The sequence below is a fragment of the Aedes aegypti genome, chromosome 1, assembly GCF_002204515.2.
Source record: "Aedes aegypti strain LVP_AGWG chromosome 1, AaegL5.0 Primary Assembly, whole genome shotgun sequence".
NCBI classification, from domain to species: Eukaryota; Metazoa; Arthropoda; class Insecta; order Diptera; family Culicidae; genus Aedes; species Aedes aegypti.
This window is the reverse complement of record NC_035107.1, coordinates 181,014,258-181,034,199: the sequence shown is the minus strand read 5'-3', so window position 1 is coordinate 181,034,199 and position 19,942 is coordinate 181,014,258. Positions and strand designations below refer to the sequence as shown.

General features: G+C 37.8%; 1 protein-coding gene across 4 annotated transcripts in view; it reads right to left on the bottom strand.

The window, feature by feature from the left end:
• LOC5566202 (lateral signaling target protein 2 homolog) overlaps positions 1 to 13,602 on the bottom strand; it is a 62,345-nt gene extending 48,743 nt beyond the window's left edge. The window contains exons 1-2 of one of the 4 annotated variants that reach the window (XM_021854535.1): positions 12,990 to 13,602; positions 12,718 to 12,923 (exon numbers count right to left, since the gene is read on the bottom strand). In XM_021854535.1, coding sequence (XP_021710227.1) covers positions 12,718 to 12,753 — 36 coding nt within the window. In that variant the 5' untranslated portion in view covers positions 12,754 to 12,923; positions 12,990 to 13,602. Of the gene's footprint in view, positions 1 to 12,717 lie in introns of all 4 variants that reach the window. The other 3 variants (XM_021854549.1, XM_021854546.1, XM_021854528.1) reach the window with 3 other exon arrangements.
• Between the last annotated feature and the right edge of the window lie 6,340 nt (positions 13,603 to 19,942).

The following is a 19,942-nucleotide window of genomic DNA, read 5'->3' as shown; positions in this document are numbered from 1 at the left end:
GTCGAAAGCCTCTGAAAACGGTTATACCATTGTCAATTTTCTGTGTAACAAAACACTGCGTAGCGCCAAGCAAGCTCTCGCTTCTCACAACGCTACGAGAGCAAGAGCCTAGGCTGTGCAGTGTGTGTTACCATGTTTTGTTGTGTCATTGAAAAATTAGAAAACACAAATTTCGTAATCGCTGAGCTGCTGAAAACAAACGAGCTTACGGTACGTCTATTATAGGCCACACAAACCGGCTTGGCAAAGCGCCACTCGAGCCGTGAGCCAGCAGCAGGTCATCAACGATGACGAATGCCGGCGATATTCTTTTTTGGCGAAACATTTCAGTGTACATAGAGGTATAGCTGCTACATGCTGCTCATTATTCGTAAAAGTAAATGCAAACGCTGTTCAATGAGCTGCTTTTGAAATCTAGCTCATTGGTACAAGACAGACACATCTTAAAGTAAAAGACGGTAGGCAACACGAGACAAAAGTATTACCAGCGTAAATGAAACTGCTATTCAATTGTGTTTCTATAACGTGAAAACAACAGTGAAACAATTGTCACGTAAAAAAAAGTTGAGCTATGAAAAGTATAATACCCTACTACAGCAAAAGAAACATCAATTTCGATCATCGTTTCTGAATTTATATCGAGCTACAATTTTTTTTTGTCATCATGCCCTCAAAAAGTCAAAAATATTGAAGGGCCAAAAAAGATTATTTTTTTCTTTTAACGCTATTAGTTATTTTAAATTTTCAATGTCCAAGGATAAAGTAAAACAATGACCCCAAGGACGACATAAGATAATTTTAAGCATAATATTTTATTTGTATATTTTTTTCCTACAAAATGTATAATACAACATTGTAGAATCTCGATTATTGTTTTTTTTGTTCCTTATTTAGGGGGAGTACCACGGACATAAAAGAAAATCATTATTTGTAGCAGCCCAATTTTGTTAATTATTCGAATAGATACAACACGAGATCAACTGAGTGATATACAAGCGCATAAACCCCGTTATTCATCAGTTCAGTATCATCTGATATATGCACGGGAATCCCTGCTATAAATTGAATGAATGAAAATCCCCAACAAAGCGATTAGTTTGCTTATAGTAATTTCCCATGCCACGTAATTAGTAGATGTTCATCTTCATTACTATACAAAACCGTATAGACATTTACATTTCCTAGCTGTTTTTTTTGTCATTTCGTAAAGTTTGGAACATAAACCTTCGGAGCAACCCGTCTGTCTGCCAAGACATCCTGAATATCTTCAACCAAGGTTGCGAAAATGGCAAGACAAGAAAAAAAAACAATGTGACTGTTTTGAAATCCCCCATCGAAACATGTGGCATACTACTGACGTTCCATACGTAAACCTTCCTTCATATGTGGATACTATGCGAACCAAAGATAACAAAAACACAATAACTCAGAGCAAAGAATGACCCTTTTGCACAACACCACCGTACGCTACAAGGACGGGTACGATATTTCGACTGTTTCTGGCTCAGACATCGGTGGTTGTGCGTAAATACCATCTGACTTGCACACCGATACATAATATGGCGTTCTTGTTCTGTGCTGTTTCATACACTGTGACCAGGGTTGCTGGTTGATCAAGTTGAATCGATTCCATAAGCACATAGTTTTAATGTGTTTTAGCTTTTTCTTTTTCACAGCTTTGTTTGTCGAAATAGCGTTTCGAAAAAAAGCTGTTTGAACAAAAGTTGTTGAAAATATGCTAAATTTTTCAAAATCACGATAACAACACTGCCGCCACCTGATGGCCAAACACAACGATATTAGCACAGATAAACAGACGTCACACTCTCATCATTGTCCATCGACCACCTTTTTAACGGTCGATTCAAAAATATGTTATCCGCCACCCGCAGCGCTTGCTTCGTTTTTGTTCGTGTTTGACGTTTACACACTACCGCCATCTGTTGTCCCGTCGGCCAAACACGCTGATTTTAGCATTGGGCGTACATGTCCTCGTGACTATGATTTTGATCGAGATTTGTTCTAAGTGTTACGTCTGTTTGTCTGTGATATTAGCATTGTTTGTAAATGTTTTTTTTTTTTACTGTTACGTCTGTTTGTCTGTAGTAATTTGATTGTTTATCAATGATTTCTCGAAAGCTCATTCATACAGACTCAAGTCAAAAAAGTATACAAACTAACTTTATCGATCCTACGTGTTTCGCAGGCGGAATTCTACACGTACCGCTCTGTACCAACTCAACTTTTCACTTTTAGAACGTTTAATTTCCATACAAAACGACGAAAGTAAGATTTTCAACTTTCGCAACCTAACCACTACTTTCGCCGCCCCGCTGTATGGAGAGACAAAGTGACTTAACCACGAATCAAAACAAAACACAACTTGAGTCGATTTTACACTGGTAGAAAAACGTCGCAAGTAACTGAATAATACGGCTTATCATTTTGTCATAAAATTCTTGTGTGAAATAATAGGAACTCCATAGTTTTTGAACGCGCTCATTGTATGCAAAATTTAAGAAATGTACACGTCGAAAAAATGTTAAAAATATGATTCATTTTAAAACAGATTTAGAAGACAAATTGTGATTCTTCTGAATTAATATTCTCAAACCCGTATGAATATTTCTTACGTCGATTTGAAAAAGTAATCGAGATTTGATCTTTAGACACAGAGAAACAGATATAACAGTTAGAACAATTATCAATTCGAATAGTACCGCGAACATCAACGCCCAATGCTAAAAATACTAATTTTCACCTTACGGAAAATAGGCGGTAGTGCGTAAACGTCAAACTCGAACAAAAGCGATATGAGCCTGTTTGTCCGTGCCTTAGGTTTGTTTAAAATTCATTATCAGAATCAATAAAAATGTGTTTGCTCAAAAACAGGTTTGATCCAAATTAGCGTTAGCATAGTTACGGTATACTTCGTAGACTGGATACAACATGTGTCATTTGATAATCTCATCCAGATTGCTTTAACGAACAAGGCTGGGAAATAAACCTTGGCCCAATCTTGAACAATATTACAAAAATCATGAATATTACTATTCCTGGCCACATCCATCTTTACCGTAACTTAGGACAGGGGAAGGGAATGTTGATGTGTGAAAAACCTAATGAGAGGCCACCGACTCAACGACACCTTGCTTATGCCATATCTTTTTTATTTATTAATGAAATCATAATCGATTTTCTATGCATCGTTCAACTATTATTCTACAATGCTCTGAAAATATAAAATCTTACAAAATGCTTTTGGTGGAAGAACTAATAATTTTTCAACAAACTCCTAAGAAAAACTGTTCGTCAAAGTAAAGCTATATTTTTCGCATAACAAAAGTCCTCATTTTTGGCCTACTTTCCTGCAGTGCAGTTTGGTAATAGTCATAACACAATTGAAATCAGTTGTGTAATGATTATTACGCAACGCTTTTCAATTACGCTACTGTTTTGAGTTACGTAATGGATCATAAAACAACAATTTTTCGAAATTGTGAAATAATGGTGAATGCATCCCGATGTTATATCTGATTCTCTCAACTGATCTTCTACAAAATTGCAAAACAGTTGTTTAAGCAACAAGGTGCAGAATATTTTTTTTATTTCTTTATTAGTATCATTCCAAACATTACATTCATTTCTTATATCTAGGTGTTCTGTGTTATTAGACAACACTATCATCCTAATTTGGTAAAACAAATTCAAAACATAAAATTCAAATAAACAGCTTTTGGTTTATGTGAGAATATTATTAGCTGAGTTTTAGAAGCATTAGGAGAATTCTTCTATTTTTGCAAGTATGAAGAAAAAATATCCAAACTTTTTTACAATCGACTACAGATGACACGCAGGCTTCGTCCTTTGGCGGAGAGGCCTGTGTCATCCGCAAACAAAGATTTTTGACATCCCTGAGGTAACTCAGGTAAGTCAGATGTGAAAATATTGTATAAGATTGCTCCCAAAATGATGCCTTGAGGAACACCAGCTCTTACAGGAAGTCTTTCAGATCTGGAGTTCTGATAATTAAGTGTATGATTTGACAGATAACTTTGAATTATTCGAACAATGTATGTTGGAAAATTAAAGTTTTTAAATTTTATGATCAACCCTTCATGCCAAACACTGTCGAAAGCTTTTTCTATGTCTAGAAGAGCAAGACCAGTAGGATAGCCTTCAGATTTGTTGAAACAAATCAAATTTGTTACACGTAAAAGTTGATGAGTGGTTGAATGACTATGGCGGAATCCGAACTGTTCATTGACAAAATTTAATTTTCGTTGATGAGGACCATCATTCTGTTCAAAATGACCTTCTCAAAAAGTTTACTGATGGAGGAAAGCAAACTGATTGGGCAATAGCTAGAAGCTTCTGCAGGATTTTTGTCTGGTTTTAAAATTGGTACAACTTTAGCATTTTTCCATTTGTCAGGAAAATATGCTAACTGAAAACATTTGTAAAATATATCAACTAAGAATGATAAGCAACTTTTTGGATGTTTCTTAATGAGAATGTAGAAAATTCCATCATCGCCAGGAGCTTTCATATTTTTGTTTTTTTTTTTTAATAACAGTTCTCGCTTCTTCCAAATTAGTCTCCCAGGAATTTTCGAAAACGTTCTCTTTATTGAGAATATTTTCGAACTCCTGAGTAACTTGATTTTCAATTGGACTAGTAAGTCCTAAATTAAAATTGTGCGCGCTTTCAAACTGCATAGCAAGTTTTTGAGCTTTTTCGTAATTAGTTAGTAATAATTTGTTTTCCTCTTTCAATGCCGGTATTGGCTTCTGAGTTTTTATTTTCAAAATTTTAGATAATTTCCAAAAGGGTTAGAGTCAGGATCCAATTGAGTAATTTTATTTTCAAATTTTTTGTTTCTTGATTGTGCAAAATGTTTCTTGATTTCTTTCTGCAAATCCTGCCATATAATTTTCATAGCATGACCGCGAGTAAGTTGAAATTGCCTTCTCCTTACGTTTTTAAGACCGATCAAGAGTTTAAGATCATCGTCTATAATCACTGATTCAAATTTTACTTCACATTTTGGAATTGCAATGCTCCTGGCTTCAACAATGGAATTTGTTAAAGTTTCAAGAGCATTGTCAATATCAAGTTTAGTTTCTAAAGAAATGTTCACATCAAGATTAGAGCCAATATATGTTTCATATATATTTCAGTCGGCTCAAAAATAATTGAAAGTGGAGCTGATAGGATTGAGAATCACTTCATGGGATATTTGAAACGTAACAGAGACATGATCAGAATCAAAATCAGCATGAGTAACTAATTGGCTACAAAGATGACTAGAGTCGGTTAAGACCAAGTCAATCGTAGAAGGGTTTCTAGAAGAGGAAAAACATGTTGGGCTTGTTGGAGAGCAGGTACATCACACACCCTGCAGCGGAGGTAAGAGAGGGAAATTGAACAGTGAACAGAGGACAGTGAATAAAAGGGAGGTGCTGACGTGGTAGCAATATCAGTCGGTAGCCTGCTGCGTGGAAGGAAAAGTCTTGGTTGTTTTGTAGTTTTATTTCAATAGGGCTATCAGGTTATTGAATTAAGAAATATCTTGAAGAGCACTCATCAAATAAAATGCTGCCGTTGGAATTACTTTGAGAATTATTCCATGACCGATGTTTGGCATTAAAGTCACCAATGACAAAAATGTTGACTTATTGCTAGTCTATTTTCGCAAGTCAGTTTGGAGCAAATTAACTTGCTGTCCAGAGCATTGAAAAGGCAAATAGGCAGCTATGAAAGTATATTCCCCAAGTCGATAAACAAAAAAGTTAGAATCTTTTTCTTAAGTTTGGATCCAGGTTTTAAATATGTTTCAGTAATAACTGCTATATGCACGTTATTAGCTGTAAGAAAATTAAACAACTCGTCCTCTTTACCATTCAAAGAACGAGCATTCCAATTTAACATATTTAAATTATTATTTATCCATTAGAAAACGTAATCCAATAACAATTTGATTAGTAAATTTTACACCGACTTTGGACTGCTTCAGTCATGTGATGACTTTGAACATTGCATCAATCAATAGTTTCAATTGTTCAGTTAGAAACTTAAAATCAGAGGCAGACATATCACTTGAAGTGGGTACATTATCTGATTATTTACCGTTAGAATTTTCGGTAGACGAAGAGACGGAGTAGAAGATACCTGTGGCGACAGGGTTTTTTTTTTCATTTGATTTGAAACAAGTAGAATGGGTACTCATAGTACGAATAGGGGAGGAGTTCAAATTACCTGCTACGATAACGGTATCTTTCTTCACTGGACAGACGTCCTTAGCGTGAGAAAAACCTCCACAAATCATGCATTTAGCATCCATGCGGCAATTTTTTGTACCATGACCCCACTTTTGGCACCGACGGCACTGAGTGGGGTTCTGGTAATTTCCTCCAGGTTTCTGGAAATGTTCCCATATCACACGGACGTCGAACATAAGTCTACTTTTCCAAAGCTTTAATATTATTTAGATCTTTTTTTGTTAAAGTGAACTTATACTAAATAATATTCTTAATAAAGCCCTTTCCGAACAATGCCAGATTGGGTTCTCTTTTTCATAATGATTACTTGGACTGGGAAAAATTCAAGTATATCATTTATTCCATTTTTTAACATTGCAGGTCCTTATAGTCACCTGAGAAGAGACCTTTCAAGACGACTTTAAACAAACGCTTAGTTTTGTCGTCATAAGTAAAAAATGTGCTTCTTCTCTCGGCAAAACGCGACAGTCTCCTTTCTATGCGATTTGGAAGGAGACCTTGATTCTCCTAATGGAGTTCGAGATCTCCTGCCTAACAACGGAACAACTGACCACGATATGCGGTACTCTTTGCTTCCGCATTTGAATCAAAGAGCCTGGGCTAGAGACTGCTTCGATTTGGTGTTCGGAAAATTTGTCTAGAGAACCCTTGGAAGAAAGTTCGCATTCCGGAGAAACGTCCTATCTTCCATTCTTGCCACGTTTAGTGACAATTTCAAATCCCACTTTTTTGGAAGGAAGTTGTGAATTCAGAGATTCACCCTTCCTTTTGTTTGTTGTTGCAACCATGTTTAGTGAATAAACGAAAGAAGACGAGACCTCCTAAGAGGTGTCCAAGAAGGATTACCTCCTAAGACGGTGTCCAAGAAGGATTACCACCGCTAGCTTTCGCCAACGTGTCCAACGAAAAATCGAAGGCACGGGTTCAAACAAGGATCGCAAAGGGATCTATAGTAGAAAAATAGCACTGAAAAGTACCGTTAGTTTAAGCACTGAAAAATACTGTTTTTTTAGCACTGAAAAGTACTGTTTAATTGCTTTAGGTAGTTTTTAAAAAACTTCCAAGAGCAGAAAGAATTCGTGTACGCATAACACGAAGGTACGATGCACATTGAAACTTCTAAATGGTTTGTGATCAACCCATAGCGTACTAAATTACGGTTGGATCTCGGGACAGTCTTCATCATGCTTCCAAAGAGAAGAAGCTGAAATTGTTAGATGAAAATTTCCGAATTCGATTTTTCTTTTATCAGTGAAGATGTCCAAAATAAGAAAAATTCAGTCTACGTTTCTATAGAAACAATGCATTACTTCTAACATTGAATATAATGTATGGTTTAGAAGAATAATCGGGTTCCACTAACGCATTATTTTGGTTTTCAGCTTCGAATAAAATGGAATATGTCAATCCCGGGCTTGTGTAGATACTCATAGAGAATAATGACTTCGTGAAACGTTGCGAACACATGACCATCACGAATTAAATAGGCGCGTATGGGAGCCCTAGCAGTTGGAGCGACTTGATGAAATACCGACAAAGATTAAGTTCGTGAGCTCTACGAGAATCCTTGAGATAACTCAGGTTTAGCTCTCTAGTTTGAAGAAGTAGGGACTAGGATTCAGATACATGGACAATATCGGTGTCATCTCTTGACTTTTTCAAGGGATCCGGTTTTGACTAATAAAAGGACGCGGAGACTCAAGTTAAGAATAGCAACTGTAAGAACATCGAATGCTTTATCACTTCTCGATAATACATACTACACGCACTAAACAGACACGGAATATACTGCAACAGATCAAATCTCGATTACTTTTTCAAATCGACGTAAGTAACTTTCATACGGTTTTGAGAAAACTAATTGAGAAGAATCACAACCTGTCTTCTAAAACTGCTTTAAAATGAATCACCTTTTTAACATTTTTTTACCGTGTACATCGCTTAAATTTAGCATACAATAAGATCGCTTAAAAAAACTAGGTAGTTTCTGTTTTTTTCATCAAAAATAATTATGACAAAATGATGAGCCGTTTCATACAGTTGCTTTCGACGTTTTTCTACCAGTGTAAAATCGGCTCAAGTAGTGTTTTGTTTTGATTCGTGGTTAAGTCACTTTGTCTCTCTATACAGCGTGGCGGCGAAAGTAGTGGTTAGGTTGCGAAAGTTGAAAATCTCACTTTCGTCGTTTTGTAAATCCGGAAATTAAACGTTCTTAAAGTGAAAAATCTAGTTGGGTAGAATCGGAATATGTGGAATTTCGCCTGCGAAACACGTAGGATCAATAAAGTAAGTTTATTCACTTTTTTGACGACTTGAGACTATTTGAATAAGGTTTCGAGAAATCAAGACTAACAATTCAAAAGGCCTCATCTCCAAAAAGTAAACAATGAGAAAAATGCAATCTTGTTTTGTCAAACAATAAATAAAATTTAAATTATGAATTTAAGCATTTTATGTTATTTTATCGTCCAGAAAGTCGATGGATAAACTGATTTATAGCTATGAATATTCATTACTATCATTTTAGCAAAAAATCTTGCTAAAAAAACAAGTCAAAGGAAATGAGGCTTTTATTTCACCAAAAGCTATGCAGCCCTTTTCATTTGTGCCCATAGACGCCGGCCGACGCTGATGAGGCCTGTGAGTTGACGCCTTTGTTTACTCTAAAATGTGTTGTGGCTTGTTTTTTCATCATCCTCAGATGTGGCCTTTTGAAAATCATTCAATATTCATGATAAAATACGATAATTGAAGAGTAGAAGAGTGTTACGCGGTAAAGCAAGGTACACGGGATCTCTGCAGCAAGAGGAAATTCGTGAAGTCGATTAAGTATGTGATTTATTCAATCATCGTCATCGATAAACATAATGGATGTGCTAAGCGAGAGTGTCGTCGAGCAATTATATGGAAATATTTGTTCAATTGAAGTAATATTTCAGTTGAACGTTATGTTTCATGTAATTGTAACGAAATCGTGGTGTTATCAATAAGTCGTGAAGTACAGACATGCTGACACAGGTATTATTAGGTAGTATGATACAAAGTTCATCACTCCACAGGAACCCGACGAAAAATTTGATTATGTTCGCTGTTGAGACTATCGCTGTGTAAAATAATACATGGAGCGGAGCGGCTGAAGTATAACTTGTATCTGCTTAGTAAATTTGAAACATTTTTTCGTAATTTCAATTGCAATTTTGATGTTTGTTTAATAGGCCTCAACTCGGTTTCCGTCAGGTATAGAAATGGGGCCTTTTTGGGAAAAGGCCGCATTTGCGATTAATATCCTAATTATCAAAAAATGAGATGGGGCCTTTTAGAAAAATGATATTTTTTCAACTTTCATGCATATTTGTGCATGACTATTGTATGATACAGTAAGAATAGGCTCTTATACACTTAAATCAGCAGAAACCCGATTTGTTTACATTTTGGACTTGAGGCCTTTTCAATTGTTGGTCTTGAAATATTGGTTGCAGTGGGTTACGTTTCGAACAGAAAATCAAATCTTTCAAATTGTATGTACAAGAAATGTGTAAAAATTGAGCCATGTTCTTTCCTTCGTTGGAGTGACATTGGATCAAGAGAAATAATAATATAATTCTTTCGCAAAGCAAAATTATCGTCTTCCACTAAAGGTCCCTACTACCTAACAATAACAATGTTTATGATGGATGTGGTAGTTTAGCATCACACTGAGCAGGCCATGCCTTCGAAGCAAGTCATTGTTACTCAAGCTGTCAACAGTACAGATGGAAAAACTCCACATTGGCGACAAGGATGGGATTTCTCCTGCCTTGGGACACGAATTCGGAGTTTTTCGAATAGTGAAGATCAATAGACGCATCTTAGGAAACATCTTCAAGCAATTATTTCTCTCCATTGGTAGAGACTGGAACAAATGCCGTCGAGGAAAGTATTCCGGACATCAAAGAGTCCAAGTGTAACTTTGTCATTCGTCTCTGGACAACGTACGGCAAGGAGTTTGAAACGATGTGCAGCTCAAACTCCGACTGCAGTTGGTGCTTTTGGCGCAGGGTCCGTTGGTTTAATTACCGTTTCACGAGAATTGTGAACATATGAAAGTTTTAACAACAAAATCTAGTTTGAAATGAGTTGCCAAAGCGATAGATTCGATCTATCGGGTCTGGCGTAAATGCTCACCTTAGAAGGGGGCAGCCGTAGCGACAGTTTCGAACTGTCGGGTCCGGTGGTAGACAAAAATGCTCACCTTAGAAGGGAGTAGCCGTAGCAGCGGATACGATCCGTTGGGTCCAGTGGTGAAAAAATTGCTCGCCTTAAAAGGGAGCAGCCGTAGCGACAGTTACGAACTGTCGGGTCCGGTGGTCAGACAAATTGCTCGCCTTAGAAGGGAGCAACCGTAGCGACAGTTACGAGCTGTCGGGTCCGGTGGTAGATAAAATGCTCGCCTTAGAAGGGAGCAATTGTAGCGACGGATACGATCCGTTGAGGTCGGTGGTAAGTCAAAACGTAGTTACAGAGTTTCGGTTCGGAAAATGTGACCTTAGAATGTCACAGTTGTATACAAATATGTATGTTGTTTCGTTGAATAGATAAGAAATGAAAATCTTAAGGTGGAGTCTCTTAGCGGCATGCTAATATGGCATTGCGGGTAGATCACTATCTGCTAATGAAATCAACCCTTTGATTGACATGGGTAAAAAGGATGTGGCTAAGAAAAGGTGATGTTCCGCCATTGTACTCAAAATTGCAGAGCTATCACAAAATTGAGTTCCAAACTGATGTGTATTGGTGAGTACTGATTGAGTTCACTTCAAAAACCGATCAACACATGTCAAAAAAAAGAAGATTACATGCTAAAAACAATGATCAAATTAGTTTATCATACTGAAAGAAAACACATCATCGGTTAAAGAAAAGAAGATGTGGTAGTTTAGCATCACACTGAGCAGGCCATGCCTTCGAAGCAAGTCATTGTTACTCAAGCTGTCAACAGTACAGATGGAAAAACTCCACAATGGACATGACTGTAAGATTTTAAAATGGAATTACAGTCAAACCTTCATGAGTCGATATCTGAAGGGACCATCGACTCATGGAAATATCGAGTCATGGAAACCAGTGCTGGGAATGGTAATAGTAGTAGTCTTGAATTTTCGCGAAAATCACATGGCTCTCCAGTACAGTAGTTCAAAAACGTGAATCTCATCAAGTAGCCTATGTTTGGTGCTCGAATTTTCTAAATCATGAGTGTCATTGAAGGCTCTAAATGCGGGAAATGCAGCGGGAAATAGAACATTTTTCTACAGTAATTCTGGGTTGCCCTTAGCAACGGGTGTTTTGCTATTTTCAAGGCTTTTTGCCTACAGCAGCGATGGGCGTGAGTTTCACTGGCTTCGCTGACTGTGATTGGCTTTGCTTGGCTACTGTAGAGTGAATTTCAAGATTTTTCCCAACCCTGATGGAAACAAATCCCTTGGAAAGCTGTTTGAGGGGACCATCATAGTAACCATGAAATTTTGTTTTTAGTATGGTCCCATGAGTCGATAACGAGTTATGGAACGTCGACTCATGGAGGTTTAACTGTAAATAACCTAAAAGTGAGAGTTCCAATTTATTCCTGATGGTAACAATTGAAAAAGGCCTCAAAATTAAGCTTCAGGCAAATATATGATTCAAAGTTGAGTCATAAAATATAAACGAAATTCACCATTAGTATTTTTTGTTTAGGGGGCGGTCCATCAATTACGTAAGACAATTTTGGCGGTTTTTCAACCACCCCCCCCTCCCCCATGGTAAGATTTTTTGTATGAAAATTACAAATAATTTGTATGGCGCGTAAGAAATCTCAAACCCCCTCTCCCTCATCCCTTACGTAATTAATGGACCGCCCCTAGGCTTTGCCATGTTATTTAAAATTTTCATCCTAAGCTCATATAGAGTGAAGGACATCTCTGAATTCCGACTTATGACTTTTGTTATTTTTTTAATTAAAACGGCTGGCAACACAGCAGCTTAGTATTGTTTTCGTTCATGTTTTCCGCCTTCGAACGGAGGGAGCTACAGTGGTAGTTCCTTTATGAAGCCACTGAAAAAACAACTTTCGCAATCCACGGACTTCCCCACAAAGACAACAGCCGGAGCCGTACAGAAAAAAGTCGGTAGACAAGCGAAGCAAGCAAACCAGTGTATGGTTTGTGTCTAGCCTTTGTACGTAGAAGTACAAACACTTTCAAGAAACATGTTCAATACATCGAAACAGATAGTAGTAACAATAATTATTATCTTACGTTTTGTATGTGGATCTACCTTTAAAATGGCTATGTACCTCTTTCAAATTAATGTATTTTTCAGGGAATGTAGTTTACAACTTGATTTTTATAGGACTGCTCTTCAATAAGGTACATGGGAGAGATGTATGAGAGAGTAAAGTAATGGCCAAAACTGTACAAACCTTCGGCTTATTCAACCATTTTCGCAGGGAATCCATCGTGGCTAGAAAAACACTCCTCTGTAGCAGGGACTTTTTTGTGCAGACAAGCTGCCTCTCCAGTTTGTTGTGATTTCAGATATTATTCGTTTTTCTTCAAAAGGCAGTATTCCAATTTCTCCTATGTCGTTTCACTCGTGGTAATCTAAAACACAATCAGTAACTAAAAACTAAAAGCAAGTTTTGGTTTTATACGATTGGATTTCCTTTTTTTCAAAACATAATGATTGTAAAACCTTTTCTGTGGTTAGGTATTTACTATTCACAGTTTACACGTTTTTCCGGATATTTAACTCATTTTTTCTGTTGCTCAGCAATAATATCAACAATTGATATCCCACCAAAACATTTTCACTCACGCACTTTTCCTGGTATTCAAGGACTGTTTCACTCTTTTCGCCTTATTTCTACTTGATTCACAATCAAGTGGATAAGTAAAGTCGAATATGATTTTTCTTGTCACGATTTTTCACCAAGTTATATCCGATTATCGAAAATCTGCAGACGTCGATGACAAAATAAGGATAGCAATTTTTCGAACTTTTTTCCTGTCTGTAGCTTCCGCTAAATCTCCATGGCAGGCAAACCCAGAGCCTACTATGTTTTCCGTTTTGCGGACACGTTCCGGGCCCTGGCCAGGCCAAAAACCAGAAACCACACTTTCCTCACGTCCAAATGGAAATTTCGGTTGTGTTTGCTTCACTCCAGGCAATAGGATTCTTCAATCTTTAAACTTTGATCAGTTGCTTTTACGAGGAGAGTAAAATTCACGACTGATACCAGCAGAAATTACGCCTTTTCGCGTTCGGTCTCGATGATGGTGACTGGAAAACTGAGCGAGCATCACGAAACGAACGCACACGATTTTCAATTTGAAAGAAACCAACACAAGCAGACCGAGAGATGCAACTCACGAACACAGCCGAATTGTTTTGACAGTCCAGCGACGTGAAATGTGCAGGGGTGCATAGTGCATGAGCATTTTTGTTTAAACCAAGAGCCATGGTAAAAATATGCACGGGAAAACAAATCTCGCGTAACTTTTCAAAACGTCCTAAGTACCAAATGTAAACAAATCGAGATTATCATTGCAAATCATTTGCGTTGCACCACTTAGCAGCACACTAGAACACTCGTTCTGATATATTAACAACAAATTAATCTATTCAAAGCTTAACAAAATGACCAATGTTCAAAACTGCATCGCTTTTAATCAATTGTTACATTGGACCTTTGATCAAAGAACCAACCACATGTCCTATGTAACATTTATGAATAAACACGATTCTAATGTTACATTGGACATTCCTGAATAAAGCTTTGGAATGGAGTTTAAAAGGTAGAATGATTTGTAGAAGCGTGTCTGAGACACTACTTAGATGCATAGAATGCCATAATAACTGCTTCTCAATCATTTCAGTCGATATTTTCAGAGTCGCACTGCCTCGCAAAATTGAAAACGCTCAAGTGACAAAAAGAGAATGAGTTACACAAAACTGTATTTTGGTCTTTTTGCCAAACCATGTTTTACCGTTTCGCTGGATTGGATCAGCTGCAACATCTCTTTTCATATTATTAGCGCATTGCGTGCATATAGGGGAATGATATTGAGCACAAGATTGCGCATCATGATGTCATTGTATCAATCTGATTCAGATGCATGGTCGATCAAGCATATAAATATGCTTCCCGGCAGCAACACGAGCAACGTACATGCGCGACTTGCTCACACATATTTGCAGAGCGATCAATCACCGAAGAGAGGAGAAGCTGTATGTATTTGTTAGACGTGGGCTCCTTTCTCGAGTTCCTACAACAAGATGGACGGCGTCGTCATCGTCATCATTGCCCACCGCAATTTTTTGTTTGAACCGACGGCTGGTGCTGATTGCAACACAGCCGTCACCACCACCACGTCATGCAGTGGGAAACTCTCACATGATCATGTGGGCGAAACCGTCATAAAAACGGGGGGAAAATTGAGGGAGAATCAGTGAGAGAGCAAAATGTCCTACATACAGCTCAACGTTTCCCCTCCTTCTGTTGTTACATAGGACACATAGACGGATGGGAAGAAGTGACGTCGTGGGATTGAATGAATCAAAACAAAGCACAGCTGGTGTCTCCGATTAGCACACCGCAACAAAATGTCGATTATCAGCGAATTGAGTGCATTTAGGGAAATGATATTCAGCATCATGATCTTATTGTATCAATCCGATTCAGATCCATGGTCGATGAATCATATACATATGCTTCACGGCAGCAACACGAGCAACGTGCATGCGCGACTTGCGCACATATATTTGCAGAGCAATCATTCACCGAAGAGCGGAGAAGCTGTATGTATTTGTTTGGCATTGGTTTCCTACAACACAATCGACGGCGCCGTCATCGTCATCATTTCCCACCGCTATTTCTTGTTTGCGCCGACGGCTGGTGCCGAATGCAACACAGTCGTCACCACCCGTCGTGCAGTGCGTAACTCACACACGAACAAGTGTGGGAGAAACCAGCATTGAAACGGGGGGAATATTGAGAGAGAAACAGTGAGAAAGCAAAAAGTCCCAAATACAGCTCAACGTTTCCCCTCCTTCTGTTGTTACATAGGACTCATAGACGGGGGGGGGGGGGGGGGAAAGTGACGGCGTGGCATTGAATGAATCAAATTGTTGTTGTTCGTGAGAGACTTTAACCCGAAGGTCATTCGTCTCTTCTTCAAATGAATAAAAACAAAGCACAGCTGGTGCCTGCGATTATCACACCGCAACAAAATGAGCAGTTCAACTTGAATGTTGAAGCAGTTCAACGCACGTGGATACAAAATGAAATAAAACATGATTGTTGTGTGCTCAAATCAAAATATCCGATGTTACTATAACTGAAACAAAATGACAGAAATGAATGTCCAATGTAACAATTGTTGAAACAGAACGACCTATGTGATTTATCCTATGTACATATTTGTGGTCAAAACGTCCTATCTGATGTTTTTATAGATTTCAGTGTAATTTCCAAATAAATTGACAAAATTTCATTTCATACATTGAACTCTATTACACTGGGGAAAAATTGTTTCATTTTGATACAGTTTCAAAATATATTTTCACAACCTTCAAGCTCGATTTACTCGAAATGTGTGAATTGTTAGATAGGCCGTTTTGAAAAGTTACGCGAGAAATAATGTTAGGCAACAACAGGGCTGCCAGATGTACAGATTTCTCTGTATTACACAGATATTTTTATTCGGACACAGATTCAATTTGTATGGAACACAGATTTTCTTTCAACAATTTTTGTATGAACACAGATTTTTTTGTATGGGAAACAGAATTTTTAACCTCGTGGATACAGATTTTCTATCAAATCATCTGGTAGCTCTGGGCAACAACCAGAGACCAGATCTCGCATACACTGAGAAAAATCCACACGACGTTTTACTTGTAGATTTGCGCAATGAGGAAAACCCCATGACTTGATTGTGGTAGCCAAATGGATTTCGTCATTGACTTCACGGTATTGCGGCGCTTATATTAAATCCACATCCAGCGGCGGCGGTAACGCGCAGAAGATATGCGCGCAATTCAAACGCAACGTCAAAATTAAAGTAGGCTTGGATTTTTTCACCCTTCAAGGACACAAATGTTTCAAATTTGCTAAATCTGAAACATTTGGTGATTTTCATTATCACTGCGACGGTATATCGACATTTTCAGATAATCGCATTACGTGAATACACACTTGGAAAAAACTACCGACTTCGGTAATTCATTTACCGAAATCTCAACAGCTGAACGGTCGGTAATGAGTTCGGTAATCAACAAATTTACCGATCGATCGGTAATTTGGATCAGCAGGACCAACTGTCAAAATTGCTGATTGATCGGTAAATTTTACCGAATCGATTGAGCTTGGAATGTAATACAATTTACCGAAAATCTGTAATTTTCAATCATTACTGATCCCTGGAATTACCGAAAAACTGTAATTTTTCAATCCACAGAAATTGTTGTGATATTTTTAAATATATAGTCGTTATAAAAAAGACATGATATTCTGTTGAGACGGCCAACTTTTTATTTTGCACTTAAAGATACGGTTTAATAATTTCACTTCGCACTTATTGGAAACGCGCATGCACAAATTTCGTTCCGGTTGTAGTCAATCCGCTGGTGCTTGTAAGCCTGCGATTAACGAAAAGAAATCTCTGTCCGAGGGGTTTGACGGCACATTGAAGACATTGAAACATTGTACAAATATGCCAAATGCCTAGCCAAACCCAGTTCTCAAGCCACTTTCAACGGGAATAACTATCGGACCTCAGCAGACCGCACATCCAACAAACAGATCCAGCAAATGTCCTCGCACTACTAGCGACGGGGGCTCCTTACGAATGCGATCATCCTCCTCTCGTACATATTTCAGTTCTTGCTCCATTTGAAATTACACTTTCCTCACTTTAAATTTTTGGAAATGACTTTCTCACTACAGGATTTGCAGTCAGTTGAAAAAATGATTATGGCGGATTTGACAGCTCGTGCTGCTACGTTACCGAATTCGGTAATCAGCGCTTTGTTTACCGAAAAGTCAGCTTTATATTTCACCGACTTCCGTGCTTTGACTCATTTACTGATTTGTCTGTGAAAATGTTTACCGTATTCGTCAAATCTTAATAGAATCACCGACTGACGGCAATTTTATTCACAGCCGTCGGTAAACAGGCTGTTGTTTACCGAACCATCTGTATTTTACAAGATCACCGAATCAAATCTGTAAAAAAAATCACCGAACTCTGAGAGTCTGTTTAAGTGTGTATATCTTGCAGAGCACAATATAATAACATGTGTTTCAACATTAGGTTGTCATGAGAAACAAACATGAATGTCTAAATATTATGGATTCGACTGAAATAAGGACATTTTTTTTTAAATATATTTTTCTTAATCTCTAAGCGTCGCGACTGATATTTGAATGGTGCGCTGTGTTCATAAACATCGTAAGAATGCAGCGCCACACATGTCATTATGACAGTTATGTCGGGAACGAGTCACACGTCGCGTGTCCCACACGCGCGTTCCGATTTGGTGGGCGCGCGACAATATTAAATCATGAAAATCAACTGATTTGCTTATTGAATTCGAAATGTAGTGGCTTTAGATTGTCATGTGTGATAGAACATGAATGTCATGAGACTGAAAGAGGAAATATGATAGAAGAAATTTTGCTCCCCAAAATACGGATTCGAGGCTCCTCTGCTTGTCGCAAGCTAACTTGAATGTTTTTTTTTTTTTTCAAACAAGTGAGTCAGCAACAAGCGGGGTGCCACAAATCCATAATTTTGAAAGCCCGAGATTAGCATATTTCATTTTATCCGAAGCTGAAAGCTAGAAAAATCTGTTAGTAGAATCCGATTTTTCTCTAACACCATACATTATATCAAACGCTGGAAGTAATGCATTTTATTTATAGAAAATTAGAATGAACTTCTCATATTCACTCGGACATCTTCACTAATAGAAGAAAAAAGAATCCGCAAATTTTCCTCTAACACTGATCACTAAAAATTTAGAAATTTGGAGCACGGAAATCGACAGCAAGCTCATCGATTTCAAATCGACCAACTTGAACATGATGATCATGACACAAGATAATCATAAGTTAAACACACTGAATCCGTGTTGGGTGATGATCCTTAGCACCCATAGGTTGACGCATACGAATTTTAAAAGGACAGATTTAGGAACTTATGTGGAAAACTATGGAATTATTCTTCCCTGGCTGCTGATTTTTATTTTACAGGGGAAGATTGACAAGCTCGTTGCATGCCATTATTGAATGAGCTCCTTCCAAATGTGGCGCTAGAAGAAACGTAAATAAATGGGCTCGCCAGCAAGCTTCAGAGCTGGTACACAAACAAAAAACATATGATTCGAAACGTCTCATAAATGGCTTATTAAAGGGTAATGCCGAGTTTACAGTGTGTACTCTACACTGATAAAAATCCACACGCTCGATCTGTGTGTTTAAAATTATGGATCGATTCATGAACGTCCATATCGATTTGCTATGATTTTCTTGCAAATTTCGTGTGTGTTACACATTAATCTCCTGTGTTTTGCTTCATGGATTGATTCATCAATCGACAACAGGGATTCCATATTTTTTCCACATAAGTTCCCGAAGCTTTCTCTTCAGATTCGTATGTGTCAACCTATGTACGCATAGATCATCACTCCAACACGGATTCAGTGTGTTTTGCTTATGGTTATCTTGTGTCATAATCGTCATGTTCAAGTTGGTCGATTCATTGATTTGCGCAATGAGATTGTTATGATGAAATCTATGAGCTATGCTATCGATTTCCATGTTCAAAGCTTCTAAATTGTTTGTGATCAACCCATGGGATGCATAGTGAACTGAATTGTGGTTGGACCTCATGTCGAACGACAGTCATCATCATGCTTCCAAAGAGAAGAAGCAAATTTTGAAGCTGAAAGTTTTAGATGAAAATTTGTGAATTCGATTTTTCTTTTATTAGTAAAGCTGACCGATATACGAGAGTTCTACCTTTCTATAAGAAAACATTGATTATAATGTATAGTTTATTAGAAAAATCGGATTCCACTAACAGATTTTCCTGGCTTTCAGTTTCGAAAAAAAAATGGAATATGCTTATCCCTGGCTTCCCAAATTATGGATTTGCGGCGCCCCGCTTGTTGCTGGCTCACGGGTTTGAAAAAAAAAATCAAGAGAGCTTGCGACAAGCAGAGGAGCCTCGGATCCATATTTTGGGGAGTAAAAGTTTTTCTACCAAATTTCTTCTTTCAGCCCCTTGACATTTATGTTCTATCACACATGACTATCTAAAGCTACTACATTTCGAATTCAATAAGCAAATCAGTTGGTTTTCATGATTTAATATTTGGAAATGCATGTTTGTTTCACATGACAACCTAATGTTGATACACATGTTATTATACCGTGAAATCAATGATGAAATCCATATGGCTACCACACTCATATCATGTGGTTTTCCTCATTGCGCAAATCTATAAGTAAAACACACGACCTTGACGTGTAGATTTTTCTCAGTGTAGCACATGCTTGTTTTACAAAATTTAATGGCAGCCCTGCTCATCTTTCGTCAACGATCAGCGGCCGGCAAGAAGTGAAACATTTTTTTTGCGGT